Below are 16096 nucleotides of genomic sequence, written 5' to 3' on the forward strand. Positions count from 1 at the left end.
CAGCCTGACTGCCCGGGTTGGTCAAACGCTCCCCAGATCTGGGCCGCATTGCTTGTAAAACAAAATTAGCCGTTTCCATAACCTTACATTTATGTGAACACACGCAGACACCCTCACATACATGCTCACGCGCACGCGCGCAAGCGCACGCTACAACACATGCTCACACACTTTGAAAAATGTCTGCCTAGATTATAGAGGAGATTCAAAGGCAGGGAAAGGTTCGTTAGTGTTTGGGGGTGTGGTCGAATGGCAGATGCGAAGCAAAAGACCAATGAGGCAAAGTAGCGAAGGGAACCTCATCTGTCAGGGCTGAGATGCCTGGGCACTGCGTGCGCAGCGGGAGGGTAGGAGAGTGGTGGGCAGGATGGGCTCCAAAGGTCTGGAAGCTTCTCCTGCAAACAGGAGTCCCTTGTCTTCTCTCCAGGAACCTACCTGACACACGAGGCGAAAGGCTCCGACGACGCTCCGGACGCAGACACGGCCATCATCAACGCAGAAGGCGGGCAGTCGGGCGGGGATGACAAAAAGGAGTATTTCATCTAAGGGCACCGGTCCGTCCACTTCCTGTGCCCCCCAGGGGCCCCGTGGGAACTGCTGGGGCCATCACCAACCCGGACTTGTACAGAGCGACCCCCAGGGCCGCCCCTCCCGCTTGTTCCCCGCCCACCCACCCCCCTGTACAGAATGTCTGCTTTGGGTGCGGTTTTGTACTAGGTTTGGAATGGGGAGGGAGGAGGGCGGTGGGGGAGGGATGGGTTGCCCTCAGCCCTTCCCGTGGCTTCTCTGCGTTTGGGTTACTATTATTTTTATAACAATCCCAAATCAAATCCGTCTCCACGCTGGCAGGGCAGGGGTCTTGGGGCTAAGGAAAACAGAGGCTGGAGTGTTAGGGGGAGGATGAAGGTGGAGGGGAAGGGAAGGGAGGGGAAAGGAGCGGGCTGGTGCAGTGTGAGGCAGGGGAGCCTCTCACTAGCTGGCGGTCACCTATAGGGGAGCAGCCTCCCCGACTTCCCCAGGAGCTGGAGGCTTCTGAGCAGGAGCTCTGGAAGGGAGGCAGGGCCCACCTGGCGCTGCTCTTTACCCAGACAGGAGTTGGACCCTGCAGCCACACGGGGCCTTGGAGAGGACACGGGTCCCTGTCAGAGGGGTAGTGGAAGGATGGCAGAGACTGACGCACCCACCCTCTATCACACTCTAAATGAGGGGGCAGTGCCTGCAGGTGCTTTTCCCAGGAACTGCCCAGAGAGCAGAGCAGGCTGCCAGTCCTTCCACAGCAGCCGTCGGAGTGGGCGAGGCGAGGCGCTGCTCCCCAGCCAGACTGTGTCTGCTCCCTGCTCCTGCCCAGGGCCCCAAAGTCTTCCCTGGGCCTGAAGCGTTGCACGGCAACCACTCCTCTCCTGGCAGTGCCCAGCAGCTCCTCCTCCCGCTCTGTGCCACCCTGTGCCCCTGTCTGTCCCCGAAGCTGGCCCTCAGCTCTTCCTCCCGCTGCAGCCAGGCAGATCCAACAACAAAAAGGACTCACCGGAGCTTCCCTGCACTGAGCTGTTTTCTGCCCAAACTAAGGAAATCGTGTGAACTCTGAGTGTGTCCCAGTGTGAGTTTGTGTGCCTGTGTTTCTATGTGCATTGGCGTGTGTGCTGTGTGCGTAACAGAGCTGGAGTGTGTGTGTGTGTGGGGGGGGGGGCCTGGGTCCTGAGTCCGGCAGGGTGGGGGCTGTGGGAGGACAGGAAGGAGGGCTTTGGGGGTGGAAGATCCTAGTGAGGTACCTCCCTGGAGGTTGCCCTATCACGACCTATTATTCCACGCCACCCCCAACGCCCTTGGAGAACGAAGGTCCTGGATGTGCTGCTGCTCAGCAGTTCCTTTGATGTCTCCCTCAAACACAGAGCACTCAGACCCTGCCTCATCGCCTGGTGGCTGAGCCCCAGAGCCAGTGCCCCAGCCTTTGCTATGCACCACCCCACCCCTGCCAGGCCTCTCCCTGGCACTGCCCCTGAACTTTCCATACTCCCTACTCTGTGAGGTGAGTCGAGGGCTACAAGAGGAACCCCTGTCTCCTTCCCAGCCCCACCCCTGCTTTTGATTTTCTGTCTTCCTTCCCTGGCCCAGAGCAGGTTGCCATGGAGATGAGGTTGCTCCCCCTCTCTGTCCTAGCCACTGGCCTGTCCCCCTCAGACCCAGGATGCCTCTTGGCGCAGCTTTCACCCCCCCTCCAGCATGTCTTCCCTGCCCTGACCATGGGCATGCAAAATGGGGGCAGCTGCAATCCCGCAGGCCTGCCCACCCCCTCAGTTCAGGAAGTAACCGTTGTGACTCTTCCAGCCACTGGCTAGGGCCCTGGGCACCATAGGCAATCCCTTCTCCAAGCCAGGGCCCCCTCCTCTAACAGCAGCAAGGGAGTCTGGGATCCAGGCCCGTCTGGCTCCCTGGATCCCAGCACCCGCTTTTGGGCAAAATAACGTTTCCTCTTCAAGCTGAACCACTCTGTCCATATTACACAGAAGCCATATTTGTATGGGGGGCGGGGGAGCGAGGGGCCTTTGTGCTGTGTGTGTCTGTCCGTGGGTTGGGTGGGTGGGCAAGGGAGCAGGGAGGGACAGTGTATCTTTATAATCTTTCTAACTCTCCTGTGCTAATCTGAGAGGGGCCACCCTCAATATATCTGGATTCTCCGTGTCCTCTGGCTGCCTCCTTTTTGTGGATCTCACTGCTCCTGGGATGTGTGTGTGTGTGGAAAAGGGCTGTTCTTCTGGTGTCCCCTTCCCCTGGTGCCTCAAGGGGCAACACATCCCTCACTGTGTCGTCCACCCAATGGTGTCTTTGTATTGGAAATAGTGTAACTCCTGAGGAAGATAATATATTATTCTCTCTCCTCCCCCCTCCCACCCCACCGATCCACGTTTTGTTGGGCCCTTGCTTCCCCGAGAGTGGTTGAGGCTAGGGCGCCTGAATGGGATGGCCACCATCACGCCCTCTGTCAGGCAAGGCCGGGAAGGTTGAGATGGAAATGACCACCATCCCTCGAACGCTCCACTAGACTTCTCCCAACGTCACGTTCTAATCTTCCTCATGCTGAACCTTGAACTTGAGCTAATGCCCTAGATTGCCTGTTTCTAAGGTAACCTTTTCCACCTAGGTCATGTTACTCTGCTCCCAAGCTCCCCTAGCTCTCCTTAGCCTGAAGCTCCTTGGCAGAATCAGGGGTCCGAACAGCCCCTGTGTTCCTGGACAGGGGAGCAGGTGCCACACCCTTCTATGTCCCCATTTGGAGCCGGACACGCGCCTCTCCATTCCCAGGCCATCTCCCCAGGTGAGAAAGTGAAGCGCAGAGATGGGCAATGCAGCAGCCTACATGGTGGGGGAGACAGGGGGATTGCAGACGTAGAGAAGCCTTGGCTTCGGCGAATCTGCCTGCAGGGTGGATGTTCCTTCTCTCTGACCGACAGAGGGACATAGAAGCTCTGCCCCATAAGAAACTTCACAACTTGCTAAGATGCCAAACCAACCAAGCAACCAATCCAATTTTCACAGCTTTTATGTACCCTCCCCCAACAGAAATATGACTAGAGGTGCCCCTGTGGGCAGCAGTTCCATTTGAAAATATGCCTCCCCGTGGTCCTCCTGAGTGTACTTTCACTTGTCAGACCATGTGTCCTCTTTGATAGAGAAGAGGCATTCAGTGCACCCAAAGGTGGTGAGGCAAATGCCCAATTACTCCCTGATGAGGCTTCATTATGCCATCTGACAGCCAGCCCCAGCCCTGCTACTGGAACATCCAGACCCAAAGATAGCCAGACACACACCCAGTCAACTGTCCAGCCCACCAACGTGTACACACTGATAGATACAGGGACAAGCCAGCTGCAAACAAACGCACAGAGCTACACTTTTATCCCTAAACTGACACACATGCAGAGCTCAGGTGGTCAGCACCGCACAGCCCCGACTACAAGTGCCCACCGATCCCGTGCCAAAGCACGCAGCGTTTGAACTTTTTGCCTTTCCTTGGAATCAGTTCAAGGACATGGAGAAGTGAGAATCATCAGCTGCCCTCTCACAGCCACTTCCCAGCATCTCTCTTATCTCTTTCTCACACTTAACCCCTAGCCCTCGCTTCCTTCCTTGTGCGTTAAGAACTCCTTCTTCCTGGAAAGCCCCCTGGCTTTTCCGCCTCCCCTTTCAGTGCTTTCCCTTCTCCCACCTTTGGGAAAACACCCACTCTCTGGTCTCCACCTTTTTCTTTTCCTGACTGGAGGTTCCAACCAGGAGGAGGCTTCTACCTCAAAACAGGAAGCCAGAGGCCAGTGCCCCATGAAGGAATAAGGCCTTAGGCAGGCAGTGGGTGCGGGGTGAGGGCTTCCTGAATGTTCCCCACCCCTTGGCCCTGCCCACAACCTGATGGTTTTCATTAGTCCGTGGCATTTATCTTGGGACCACAGGCACCTACAGTTCGTCCTAACCTCTCTCTCTGCCTGTGCTGAGCCCAGCGGTGCCATGGGGAACTGCCTACCTGGGGTGAGTGGAGGGGACAACCCAAGAAACCCCAAACTATTGTTCCCATCCTTTGCCTACGCATCCCTCAGGCCTTGATATCGGTTCCCCTTTCTCGCAGCGCTCCCCCACTCCGTGGAAGGGGTCTCCTAGATCCCTCATTCTCTTCTTTATTGCCCCTTCAGATCGTGCCTGCCCAGTCCCCTCCTCTTCCCTCTCTGAATGCCTTTTGCTCTTCTCGGCCTATTCGACACCCCATCTCTGGCTTTGCTATGTCTCTCTGCTCCTCTGGTCTGGAGCCTCCCTGCTTGGCACTCTTCCCCCACCTTGATAGTGGCAGGCTTCCTTAGTTCACTGTTCTCCCAATCCCAACTTCCTTTAGTCCTCTCTTCCCACGCTCCCGTCAGCTCCCCAGCGACCCTTCGGTGGAGGAGCGTGGGTGCTTGCATGCTCTGATTGCCCCTCTGGGCGTGTATGTCCTCCAGGTTGATCCCTTCTTCTCCATCGACAAGAACTCAAGCACACTGGTCCTGGCAAACTACTTTGACAGTGAGTGGAATGAGTCCTATGAACCCTTTGACTACATTGACAGCAACCTGGAAGCTGCTGCCCCCTGCCACTCCTGCAGCCTGCTCGACGACTCTTCACTGCCCTTCTTCATCGTGGCCAGCATCCTGGGCATTCTAGCTAGCGGGCTTGTCCTGTTTGCGCTTCTCAAGCCCCTCTTCCACTGGAATCTCTGTCCTGGCCGGCCAATCTTGGTCCAGTTGGCTGTGGGCAGTGGCCTCTTTAGTGTGGTGGTGCCCATCCTAGCACCAGGTCTTGGCGGCTCCCAACATAGTACCCTGTGCTATTTGGGCCATTGGGTCTGGTATGGCTCAGCCTTCGCTCAGGCTCTCTTGATTGGGTGCAGGGCCAGCCTGGGCCCCAAGCTGAGTACATGCCAGGTCCCAAGACTCACTGTGGGGCTCACTGTGGGACTCTGGACAATGGCTGCCCTGTTGGTACTGCCGATCACTTTGGCCAGCGACATTTCCCAAGGGCAATGCACACTGAAATCCAACAAGGGCCTGGGGACATTGCAGTACATACACGCTGCAACCTGTTTTGCTATCTTCTTCTTGTTGCCACTGGGATTGGTGGGAGCCAAGGGGCTGAAAATGGTCCTGGGCAAGGGGCCAGGGCCCTGGGTGGATATCCTATGGGTGTGGTTTATTTTCTGGTGTCCCCATGGCATCATGCTGGGGTTAGACTCGCTGGTGAGGTCTAGCGTCTTGGTTTTGTCTACGTGTAGGAGCCAGCAGGCTTTGGACTTGCTATTGCATGGTGCGGAAGCCCTGGCCATTCTGCACTGTGTGGCCACGCCCTTGCTCCTGGCTCTGTTCTGCTACCAGACCGCACATAGGTCCTTGCCCTCCGGGCCCCTCCCTGCAAGGTGGTCTCATCTGGATGTCCCGGAAATCAAATCCTAGCTCTCACTCTTATCTGACTGCCCCAATTAAAGTGTATGTTGTTTTTCTTCGAGTGGATGGTTTCTCATTTTGTCTGGGGATGAAGAAGAAGAAAGGAAGAAGAATGGAGAAATAGAGAGGCTTCCCATCCGGCTCCCTCCTGGGTCTGTTTCTCTAGCAGCCTTGAGGAAAATGCGTGTGAGGCGTACGACATGCTCAGGGCACACCGATGTTCTCTGTGGTGTGGGGTCACTGCCATCTCGAGAGGGGATGGGAGAGGGACCAGAACAACAAGGTAACAACTAAACCATAGACATGCGAAGAAATGGCTTGTTGAGTAAAGAAAGAAGAGAAGGAAGCAGAGCAGAGCTAGACATTGGGGGGTAAGAGTGAAGGTGAAGGTCAGAGCACTATGGCCTGTCCCCCAGCTGGCTTGCCCAGCCTTCCTCTGCCTTCCAGCTCCCTGGCAGCTGTTGACTTGTGCAGGATCAGAGTGGTGGCGGTTGTGGGGGTGAATTGAGGAGGAACAGCACCATGGAGACCTTCCTTTGTCCTGGAAATGTGCCAGCATGATTCCCAAAGTCGCTTCCCAGGAGTGATCTCTCCAAGGTTTAGTCCTCGCCACTGCCCTGATCTCTGTGTGTGCACGCACGCAAACATCTGTCTGTCTGTCTGAATCTGGTAGATTCGTGTTGAAGGAAGCCATGCCATTCCTTGTCCCTGCGTGCAGCTGCCTCTGTTAGTGTCTGAATCGCCTGTACTTATGTCTGTGACTGACCGACCTCTCAAAGCCCCCGCCCTGCCATTTAATGCTGCTCCCATCTCTGTCTCAGGATCTATGACTCCCTGCTTACTCAAATGAGTTCTCTTTACCCGAGGTCGGTCGCCTAGTCCCTTCTGTGTAGGATGTGTAGAGGGAAGGACAGATCAAGAAGTGGAGAGAGGTAAAGAAACTAAGGAGGTGCGGGGAGTGATCCGATTCCCTTTCTCCTTGCAGTCACCAAATTCCTTTTTCACTCCCAGCTCTTGAAATAAACACATGCACAAAGATTTCCTTCTATTTCATATGTGGTACCTCTATACAATGTATCCCTTTCCCAAAATTTCCTCCCTTCCTAAACCCCCACCCCAGTCACCCCCATTCTTTGACTGCTTAATCACGATCTTGGAAGCTTCTGCTTAGCCCCTATCCAGCTGAGGTTGCGTGATTACTATAAGAGCAGCAAAGAAACATCTTTCATGCAGGAAACATCTTTTAAAACTCACCCTTTCCCCAAGATCCATCTCTCTTTTTCTGCGTACACACACACACACACACACACACACACACACACACACACACACACACACCCCACCCCAGTTAAAGACTGGGGAAACTCCAGAGGCTGCCTCGCACTGTTTGTCTGAATCCAGATGTAGTCTCTTCATTTTTTCAGAGATGCGCTCTACCTGGCTTCTCCGTTAAGTTGTCCTGCTGAACTCTGGCCTCCAAGCAAGAGAAGAGAGTTCAGGAGGGAAGCAGAGATGAGTTACGGTATCCTAGGCAGAAGGGTGCACAAGGTTCAAGGAATATTCCTGGGTGGGTACTGTGGCAAAACCTCTACATCCCCCCTCCTCCTGTCTCTTAGCAACAGCCTGGGTAGCTACTGATTGGTGCACCATAAATTGAAAGGTGGGGCTAGAGACCTATAGAGTCTCCGGAGATGGTCTGAAGCAGAAAGGAAAGAAGAGAAAATAAAAAGTAAATAATTTGCCATCTTAAATTATACTTGGGGCTTCAACCACAGTTCATGTATGAGTCTTAGCATTTTATCTTCCGTTCCCTCTGCAGCCTCTTCTCAAAATTCCCTCTCCAGCCCCTGGCTACTCTCTCCACCCCACCAGATGTTGCCAGTCTCTCTCTCAAAGTATAGGACTCAGAGGCCAACCTAGTTGATGGGCGGCTTTCTCCTTCCTGAATCTTCTAGCCTCCACCTGATGCAGGCAGGGCTTAATTTCAGACCCCTAGGGCCATTGTAGCTACTCCCAGCTCTGTGCTTCCACATAGAAATTCCTCCTCAGGCTCTCTGTCAGGTTACGGAGAATCTGGACTCCAAGGGAATAGCTCCAGGTGACAGCTATCTCCACCCACCCTTCACCCCCACCCAAGGAAAAGCCCAGGCAGAAGTCTGCTGCTGATAAGAGGCCAGGGGTGGATGGGAGATAGCCTCTCCTCAGTCAGTGCCTCCTAATTCCCACCCCTGTGAGCTTTCCCCCATCCCTTCCCGGACCTGCCTCTCCCGGTGATGATCTGGTCTGCAGACAAATAGATTGAGCCTCCTTTCTTCTGAACCGACTGCAGGCATTTCTTGAAAGCTTCCTCCCGTGTGGCCACCTTTGTCCACTGAGCCCACTACATGTCAACAACTCCCACACTGTGCTACGTCTGGCTTCTTTCCTACAGCCCCTCAGGAACACAAATCCTGCGTCCTCAGAACCCTTAAGGATTTAATCTTTGGGTTGGCAGGGACTTTAGCAGCATCTGAGTTATTTGTCCTGGCTAAAGGGAAAAAAATCATCTCCGAAAGATGAGAGCCAGGAAGGCAAACTCTTGGGAACACACAAAACCCTGAGGAGGGTCCATTTGCACTACATCTTTAAAGAGAAAGAGAGAGGTTTCTTTCTGGAGGGAAACTTGAATATTAGATTGAAGTGCGGACATATCCATTAATCAGACCAGGATACCTCCTGGAGAGACTCAAAAACAGAGACCTGGTCTCCACACCCTTTTCCCCACCCCTCATCTCCCTTTTCCCAACCTCATCAGGACTCTCCTCCGGGAAGCCACCCTGGAGGAATTCTGATGGAGAACATCCCAGGGATTTCAGACCCAATTCATCGCCAACTCTAATTGCCAGGGATTTGCATGAAAACCATCGTATGCTATCTAATTATCCTGACAACAGCAGCCCGCCGTCTGGGCACAAGGAGAATCGCAGTTTTAATTAACAATAATGCACCTTGCTGAAGAATTTGACTGTTTAGGTTAATTAACAAGCCCAAGTCCCTCCAAATCATCTCTGGACATCTAGGTGATTTGGGCAGGAAGGGTGCAGGGGAGGGGGAGGGAGAGGGGGAAGGGAGGGGGAGGGGAGGAATCTGTTCAGCCAAAAAATGCTCTCCTCTTGACAATCCATTGCCTGTTCTAGGGAAGAGGGTGCCTCTAGGAGAGCAGCCCCTGGAAAGTTGGTGGCCAGCATGGGCGGACACCGCCTCAGGGGTTCTGTAGGTCTCCCTTTAGATTTACAAAACTCTTTAGACACCATTGTGTGAAGGAGAGGGCGGCGGGAGCCTTGGAACTTTTCAGTTGTCTGCAAATCTGGTTTCTAGCAGAGGAGCCCCAATGCTCTCATTTCTCCAGACCTTCCTTAGAGCTTCCTGCCCCATTTGGGAACACTTGGGTCTCCTTAACGTTGCTTCAAACCAAACCAAAGCCAATGCCATCAAGTTCACTCTGACTAATGGCAGCACCCATGTGTTATCAGGTGGAACATCTACGGAGGGTGTTCTTGGCTGGCATCTTTTTAGACGATCTGTATCCATTCCCCTCCTAGACGGCCAGACTGGTCTTCTGCATAGACGCTGGGGGAACCCAAATCAAGCCACTGGCATTACCTAGGGACCCTTCACGAGACACCACCTATCAAAGGTGCCCGAAAAGAGCAGACAGCCCCCTTTGGCTCCCCAAGAAGTATGTGTGCTTTTTCTTGGGTGATTCTCCTTGACATGGAAGAATACTCTCTAAAGAGCTTCAAGTTGTCTTACGGTTCTGTCTTATCCCTCTCACACCCAAACCAAGCTCACTGCCATCAAGTTGATTCCAACTCACAGTGACTCTATGGGAAGGGAGAGAACTGGCCCCGTGTGGTGCTGAGACTGCAGCTCTCTGGAGGATGACAAAGCCACATCTTCCGCCTCTGAGTGACTGGCCGTTTGAGTTGCCAGCCACCATGCCACCAGGGGCTCATAAGTTTTTAACTTTTGGGGGCTCATAAGCTTCTTGGAAAATCTAATGCACTGCAGAATGTCTCTTTAAGACACTCCAAATTTGGTATTTAATTCCTTCGCATTGAACCTAAGAGTTAAATCCCAATACATTCAAATGGCCCCAATTGGTCAGGTAGGGCTATGTCTCCCGCTTGCTCACTAAGCTATACCCACAATAGCCGCAAAGGTGATTTTCAAATACAAGAGTCTCGTTTCCACTCCAAGACCTCTGCCCTTTGCTCAGTTCTTTATATGACTGTTGGCATTTCATCTTTCAGGTCTCACTGCAAATAGCACCTTCCTGTAGATTGACTGTCCAATGAGATGCACCCCCCTAGCCACTCAATGCACCCATTTACTCTCCGCCAATCCACCTGGGATGTCTCCACGGTAGCATTTATCACACACTGAAATTGTCTTGTTTGTTCATTGATTTGTTCACCAGTTACTGCGTGTCCACTCTCTCTCTCGATCAACAGGAAATACACTCTAAGAAATGCAAGAACCATTGCTGTTTTGTAACTAGAACACAGAGCACACTAAACAGTTGTTAAAAGGGCAAACGAGTGAATTCATGTCTAGTGAATAAAGTGCAGCTGCCCACTTTGGAAGGCTCACAGTGGAAAATAATGTCTGCAGCGAAATGGCCAGAACACTGACCTCTGGGCTTTGTCTAAACCCTACCGAGGAAAGCCTGCCTGCGATTCAGTTGTGTGAGGGCCAAGGAGTTGGAGAATTGTTCGTGCAAGATGCTAGCCTGTGAATCTGCTTTCTCTGTCAACGTACAGCTGCCTGGAGCTGAGGGACTTCACCGCAGCTCCGGAGTTGGAGTGACTCGGTTTTTGTTCTGCGTTTCCCTTTGAGATATTGTCGGGGAGCATCCCTGGATAGCACAGGAAGCCGGAAAGGGCTGCTGCATTTTACATTTTTATTATTACTCGAGAAAAGTGGGTCACAGGGTACCGTTACCCCACCCCGTGTTTTAGGAGACAAGGTCTTCTGTTGGTTTAGAATCAAATTTGGAGTCTGGCCACCTCCTCAGATTTCATCCCACTCAGGTATCTAAAAGTCACCCCTGATATTCATCTATTTCTATCCCCCCTTCTCATCTTTCTCAAAACCCAAACCCAAACCCGATTTCCACTCATCGTGTGGCGCTATATACGATTTCTGAGACTACAGATCTTTATGGAGGCAAGTGCCTTAGGATTAGAAGCCCAGGCCTAACTCAAATAAACATCCCTCTAAAGGCCCTGGCCTCCTTCCCCCTTCCAGGCCATCAAGTGCTAGTTCCTTCTCATCCACCTTCTGGTTTCTGCCGCCCCCCTGTGGCAATTGATCTCTTTGCAGTTCAGGGTATCTGAACCAGTTAACCCTTTAATAAGAGCTTTGGTGGCATAGTGGGTTATCATTGAGCAGCTACCCACAAAATCAGAAGTTTGGAACTCTTTTGTGGGAGAACTAAGAAGTCTTCTGCTCCCCTAAAGAGATGTAATCTTGGAAACGCGCAGAGGCTGTTCTGTTCTGTCCTACAGAGCTCTTTTGAGTCAGAATTGACTCGCAGCGAGTTGGTTTTTTTTAACTCTTTAATGACTTAAACAAGTCCATGTGCCATCTATGCCAATTGATGGTGACCGTGACTCAGGGATGAGCTATATAAGGTTTTCAGCTGTTGTTTCAGAAATAGATCTCCAGGTCTTTCTTCCTACGAGCCTGTAGACAGACTTGAACCTTGAGCCTTTCTTTGGTTAGCAGCTGAACACAGAACACTTCACGCCATTCAGAGACTCCTTTAAGGCACCTACTCATGGGCGCACTACAGAACTGACTGGACTTGCTCCCCAAGGTTTCCAAGGCTTCAGAGTTTACAGAAGTAGAAAGGCACGTCTTTTTCCAGTGAGAGAAGCTAGTGGGACCGAACACATGACCTCTCATTAGCAAGCCAGTGTTTAACCACTGTGCCACCAAGGGTCCTTTAAAGACATGTAGGCATGTACAATCTGCTCCATTTAAGGCATTTATCGATCAGCTACTAAGTTCAAGATGCCATGAGAATTACTGGCAGGCAGAGGAAGTCAGACAAAATTCTAGATACCAATCTCTCTCTGGACCAATCTGATCCTCTCTTACCCCCTTATTTTGGTTGGTCCTCCAACCTCTCCAGAACCAATCAACCAACCAATAGTATTGCATTGGAGGCCACATACACAACATGCTTCAGCCCAAGCCTCCTATTGGCATCCACAGATGCGGAGCAGATCATACAGCCCTTAGCTAGTGAGGATGGCTTATTGCCCACCTGTGATTCTCAGGTGATACAATGTTGTCTGCTGAAAGTGCAGAGGACTTGAAGCATCTGCTGAGGAGGATCAAGGATCGCAGCCACCAAATCCCCACAACCAGAACAACAGGTAACATCAAAATAAACGGAGAAAGGACTGATTGGCAAGAATTTCATGTTGCCTGGCAGTCAAGCGATCAAAGGATGCATTGCATTGGGTAGATCTTCTGCTCAAGACCTCTTTCGAGTGTTGAAAATTCCAAAACGCTATTTTGAGGACTAAGGTGTACCTGACCCAAGCTGCGGTTGTCTGACTTGCCTCACAGGCATGTGGAAGTTGGACATTGTTCAAGGAAAAGAAAAGAAAACTCCGTGCATTTGAACCAGGGCGCTGCCCGAGAATATTGAAAGTGCCACGGACTGCCAAGCAAACAAGCAAGTCTGTGTTTGAAGAAGTACAATCTGAATGCTCCTTAGAGGCCGGGCGAGCCCTCGTCTCACATGCTGTGGTCATGTTGTCAGGAGAGATCGATCCCTGGAGGAGGACATTCTACTGGATAAAGTGGAGGAGCAGCTACAAAGAGCTGATGTATTTTTGATGAGATGGATTGACACAGTGGCTACCACAAGGGGCTCAAACAGAAGGATGGTTGAGAGGATGGGGCCGGGCCGGGAGGGGCTTTATGCTGCTGTCTAAGGGGGTCTCTATGAGTTGGAATGGGTTCAATGACACCTAACAAGAAAACACATTCTTTCTGTCTGTGACCTGAGAAAGAGGTGAGAAACAAATAGATCATCTCTCCTCTAAGTCCGGAAGCTTCCAGAAGTATGACCTCATCCCTCATGTTCTCTCTTGCAATCCCCACACCCTCCTCTCAGGGCTGTGGATTTTACATTGGCATCTAGTTGACAGAGCTCACGGGGAAGCTCGGGGAGTGTGAGAGCAGGAAGGGGAGAAAGGTCACTGGAATTACAGAAATGAAATAGCCTATCGCAGGGCTACATGCAAAACCTGCACTTCCAAAAATCAATTTCATAAAATAGGATAGAAGGGACCTGGCTCAACTGAAGTTCTTGTCTAAAACAAAACAATAAAAAAACAAGACTTAGAGGTTTCACTTGGCCACAGGCTAAAGTTAAGTCAGTAGTGTGTGTGGCGGCCAAAAAGCTAACGCGGATCCTAGCTGCATTAAAGGACACGGTGCACAGGATATGAGATGCCGCCTATGTCCACCACCTGTTTAAAGGGCCTCTGCTGTGCTAATGCGCGTGAAACTGTCTCAAATGTGGTAATTAATCCAGGCCGATGAGGAGAGACTGAGGGGAGAGACTGAAGGGAGAGACTGAGGGGAGAGACTGAGGGAGAGACTGAAGGGAGAGACTGAGGGGAGAGACTGAGGGGAGAGACTGAGGGGAGAGACTGAAGGGAGAGACTGAGGGGAGAGACTGAGGGGAGAGACTGAGGGGAGAGACTGAAGGGAGAGACTGAGGGGAGAGACTGAGGGGAGAGACTGAGGGGAGAGACTGAGGGGAGAGACTGAGGGGAGAGACTGAGGGGAGAGACTGAGGGGAGAGACTGAGGGGAGAGACTGAAGGTGGATTGGAGGCTATGCTGCAACCATGTGTGAAGAAAGGTCTCCTTCGAGTTCGGAGCCCCAGAGGCCTGTCGTGAGTCGCAGCAGCCCCCCTTGAGAGTCGGACTGCTCCCTCCCTAAGACCTCCTAGACAGCAATCTTGATGGAAGCCAATGGCGACTGCTTCCTTCTGTGGAATCCACAAGGTGGGATCACAGGGTCAGCCTTTTGGTTTGCAGGCAAGTGCTTTACCAGTTGCACCCCCAGAGCTTGTCGGGAAAGCCATTCTGCCTCACTGACCCCATAGGACAGAGTCAGGTTCCCTAGGCAGATCCCCGGATCTTTCTCCCGCTGAGCCGCTGGTGAGTTTGAAGGACCAACTGGTTAACTCTAGCTGAGCACATAACAATGTGTCTTTAAATAGCCAAAACCCTGTCTTGGGAAAGACACATGTGACATTTGTGTAGCTTCCAAGCTGGAAACACTAAATGTGCCGAAGGAAAAGGGATCCTGAGTTTGGAAGCATGTTTCAGCATCAAAATGGTGCAAGAAGGATGGGCTGTGGAAGTCCTTTACATTGACGTGTGTGTGTGTGTGTGTGTGTGTGTGTGTGTTCCCAAAACAACAACAAAAGACTCACTACCATCAGGGCGAGTCCTACTCACACTGACCCTGTACAGTTTCTGACTTTTCAAGTTTCACGGGACCACACAGCACTCACTTTTTCCCATCGGAGTAGCTGGTGGGTTTGAACTACAGACGTCGTCGTTGGAAAACTTGGAAATTTCAGGTCATCCACAATTCACAAGGAGGCTTCAAAAAATGTACAGCCTCACTAGTATGACAATACCTATACAGAAGCTCTGAGCCCCTCTACACACACACACACACACACTTTCACACAGAGGTGTAGATGTGTCCTATAGGTATCCTTGGGTGGTATAAAGAGTTAAAGTCTCAGCTACCAACTGACAGCTCAGAAGCTTCAGTTCCCCCACAGCCACCACAGAAGGAAGGCTTGGAGAACTACTTCTAGAGAATCAGCCCCTGAAAGCCTTGCTGAGCACAGGTCTATTTCAGACCGAGCGCAGTGCGAGTCTATGTCGACGTGACTGTAATTGTTTGTGATTTGCATCCACGCTCTTTCATATTTCATCTTCCTTTTGTTGTTGCGGAGGATGTGCACAGTAGCTGATCCACCTAGTTCTACATGTGTAGATCGATCAGTGCCATGGATTACGTTACGTGTCATTCTGGCCCTCTTCTTCTTAGCTGTTTTGCCTCCGTGAACATGCACTCATACCCCAGAGGTTCCTGCCTAATCCTTGGCGTTACTGCCCATCAGTTTGACTCCATAAAGATAGATCTTAAAAGAGCACAATGCTCAAGACAGACGTTCTTTACTAGTTAAGCTAAATGATTGCTTAAGACCCTAGGAGACATTTTGGTTTGATGTGTAGAGATTATTTAAGGGCAATAATTTCAGGAATTAATCCAGGTTCGATGGCTCCAGGTTATCTGGATTTCATGAGAACTTGAAATACTGTTCTTTATTTTCCCCATTCCAACAGGACTTTACTACGGAATTTTTAATGAAAATGTTCAGTAATAGTAGGCGCCATCCAATTCATGGCAAATGGTAGCCATTGTTCATGGTGACAATTAGGCATACTTTCTATTTCTTCCACCTACTGCTGACTCCACTTCTTTCTCTGTGGCCCCAGGAAAATAAAACCAAACAGTTGTAACATGAATGCCTACTTGCAAACTTTGAAGACTCCACAGCATAGAAAGAGCTAGAACAAAAGCACTACATGCCTTATTAGGCCAATTAACTGGAATGTCCCATGAAACCATGACTCAGAACCTCCAAATCAGGAAACCAAATGCTATGAGGAGGTAGGCTCTAAATAAGCAGTGTGGGTTTCGTGTGTTCTGCGCTGGGAGGAGCCCAGGAGGCACAGGGGTGGAGCATTCAGCTGCTCACTGAAAAGTCAGAGGTTGAAACCACCCAGTCGCTCCAGGAGAGAAAGACTTGGCAGCCTATTTCTGTGAAGATGTGCAGCTTTGGAAAGCCTGTCGGGGAGTTTGCCTCGGCCCTATACGATGACTATGGATCAGAACCAACCTGAGGGCAAGGGTTGCCCATGGACTGTGCTGCTCTATATTCTTGCTGTCAGTTGGTGAGCGTACCACATGTAGGGGGTCACCACCTTTCAGGAGTTTCAAGACTAATGGGAAAGGCACACATTCGACACCTCAAATCAATA

General features: G+C 51.5%; 2 protein-coding genes across 2 annotated transcripts in view; both read left to right on the forward strand.

Moving 5' to 3' along the window:
* Positions 1 to 887, forward strand: part of CADM3 (cell adhesion molecule 3) — a 31015-nt gene extending 30128 nt beyond the window's left edge. The window contains exon 9 of the mRNA XM_075540425.1: positions 428 to 887. Within this exon, the coding sequence (XP_075396540.1) occupies positions 428 to 546 (119 nt within the window). The 3' untranslated portion in view covers positions 547 to 887. The remainder of the gene's footprint in view (positions 1 to 427) is intronic.
* A 3610-nt stretch (positions 888 to 4497) lies between these two features.
* On the forward strand, positions 4498 to 5992 carry ACKR1 (atypical chemokine receptor 1 (Duffy blood group)). The gene is made up of 2 exons (XM_075540783.1): positions 4498 to 4518; positions 4845 to 5992. Exons 1-2 carry the CDS (start codon positions 4498 to 4500, stop codon positions 5964 to 5966), a joined length of 1143 nt encoding a protein of 380 aa, XP_075396898.1. The 3' UTR covers positions 5967 to 5992.
* Positions 5993 to 16096: the final 10104 nt, after the last annotated feature.

The sequence above is a fragment of the Tenrec ecaudatus genome, chromosome 1, assembly GCF_050624435.1.
Source record: "Tenrec ecaudatus isolate mTenEca1 chromosome 1, mTenEca1.hap1, whole genome shotgun sequence".
Classification (NCBI taxonomy): Eukaryota; Metazoa; Chordata; class Mammalia; order Afrosoricida; family Tenrecidae; genus Tenrec; species Tenrec ecaudatus.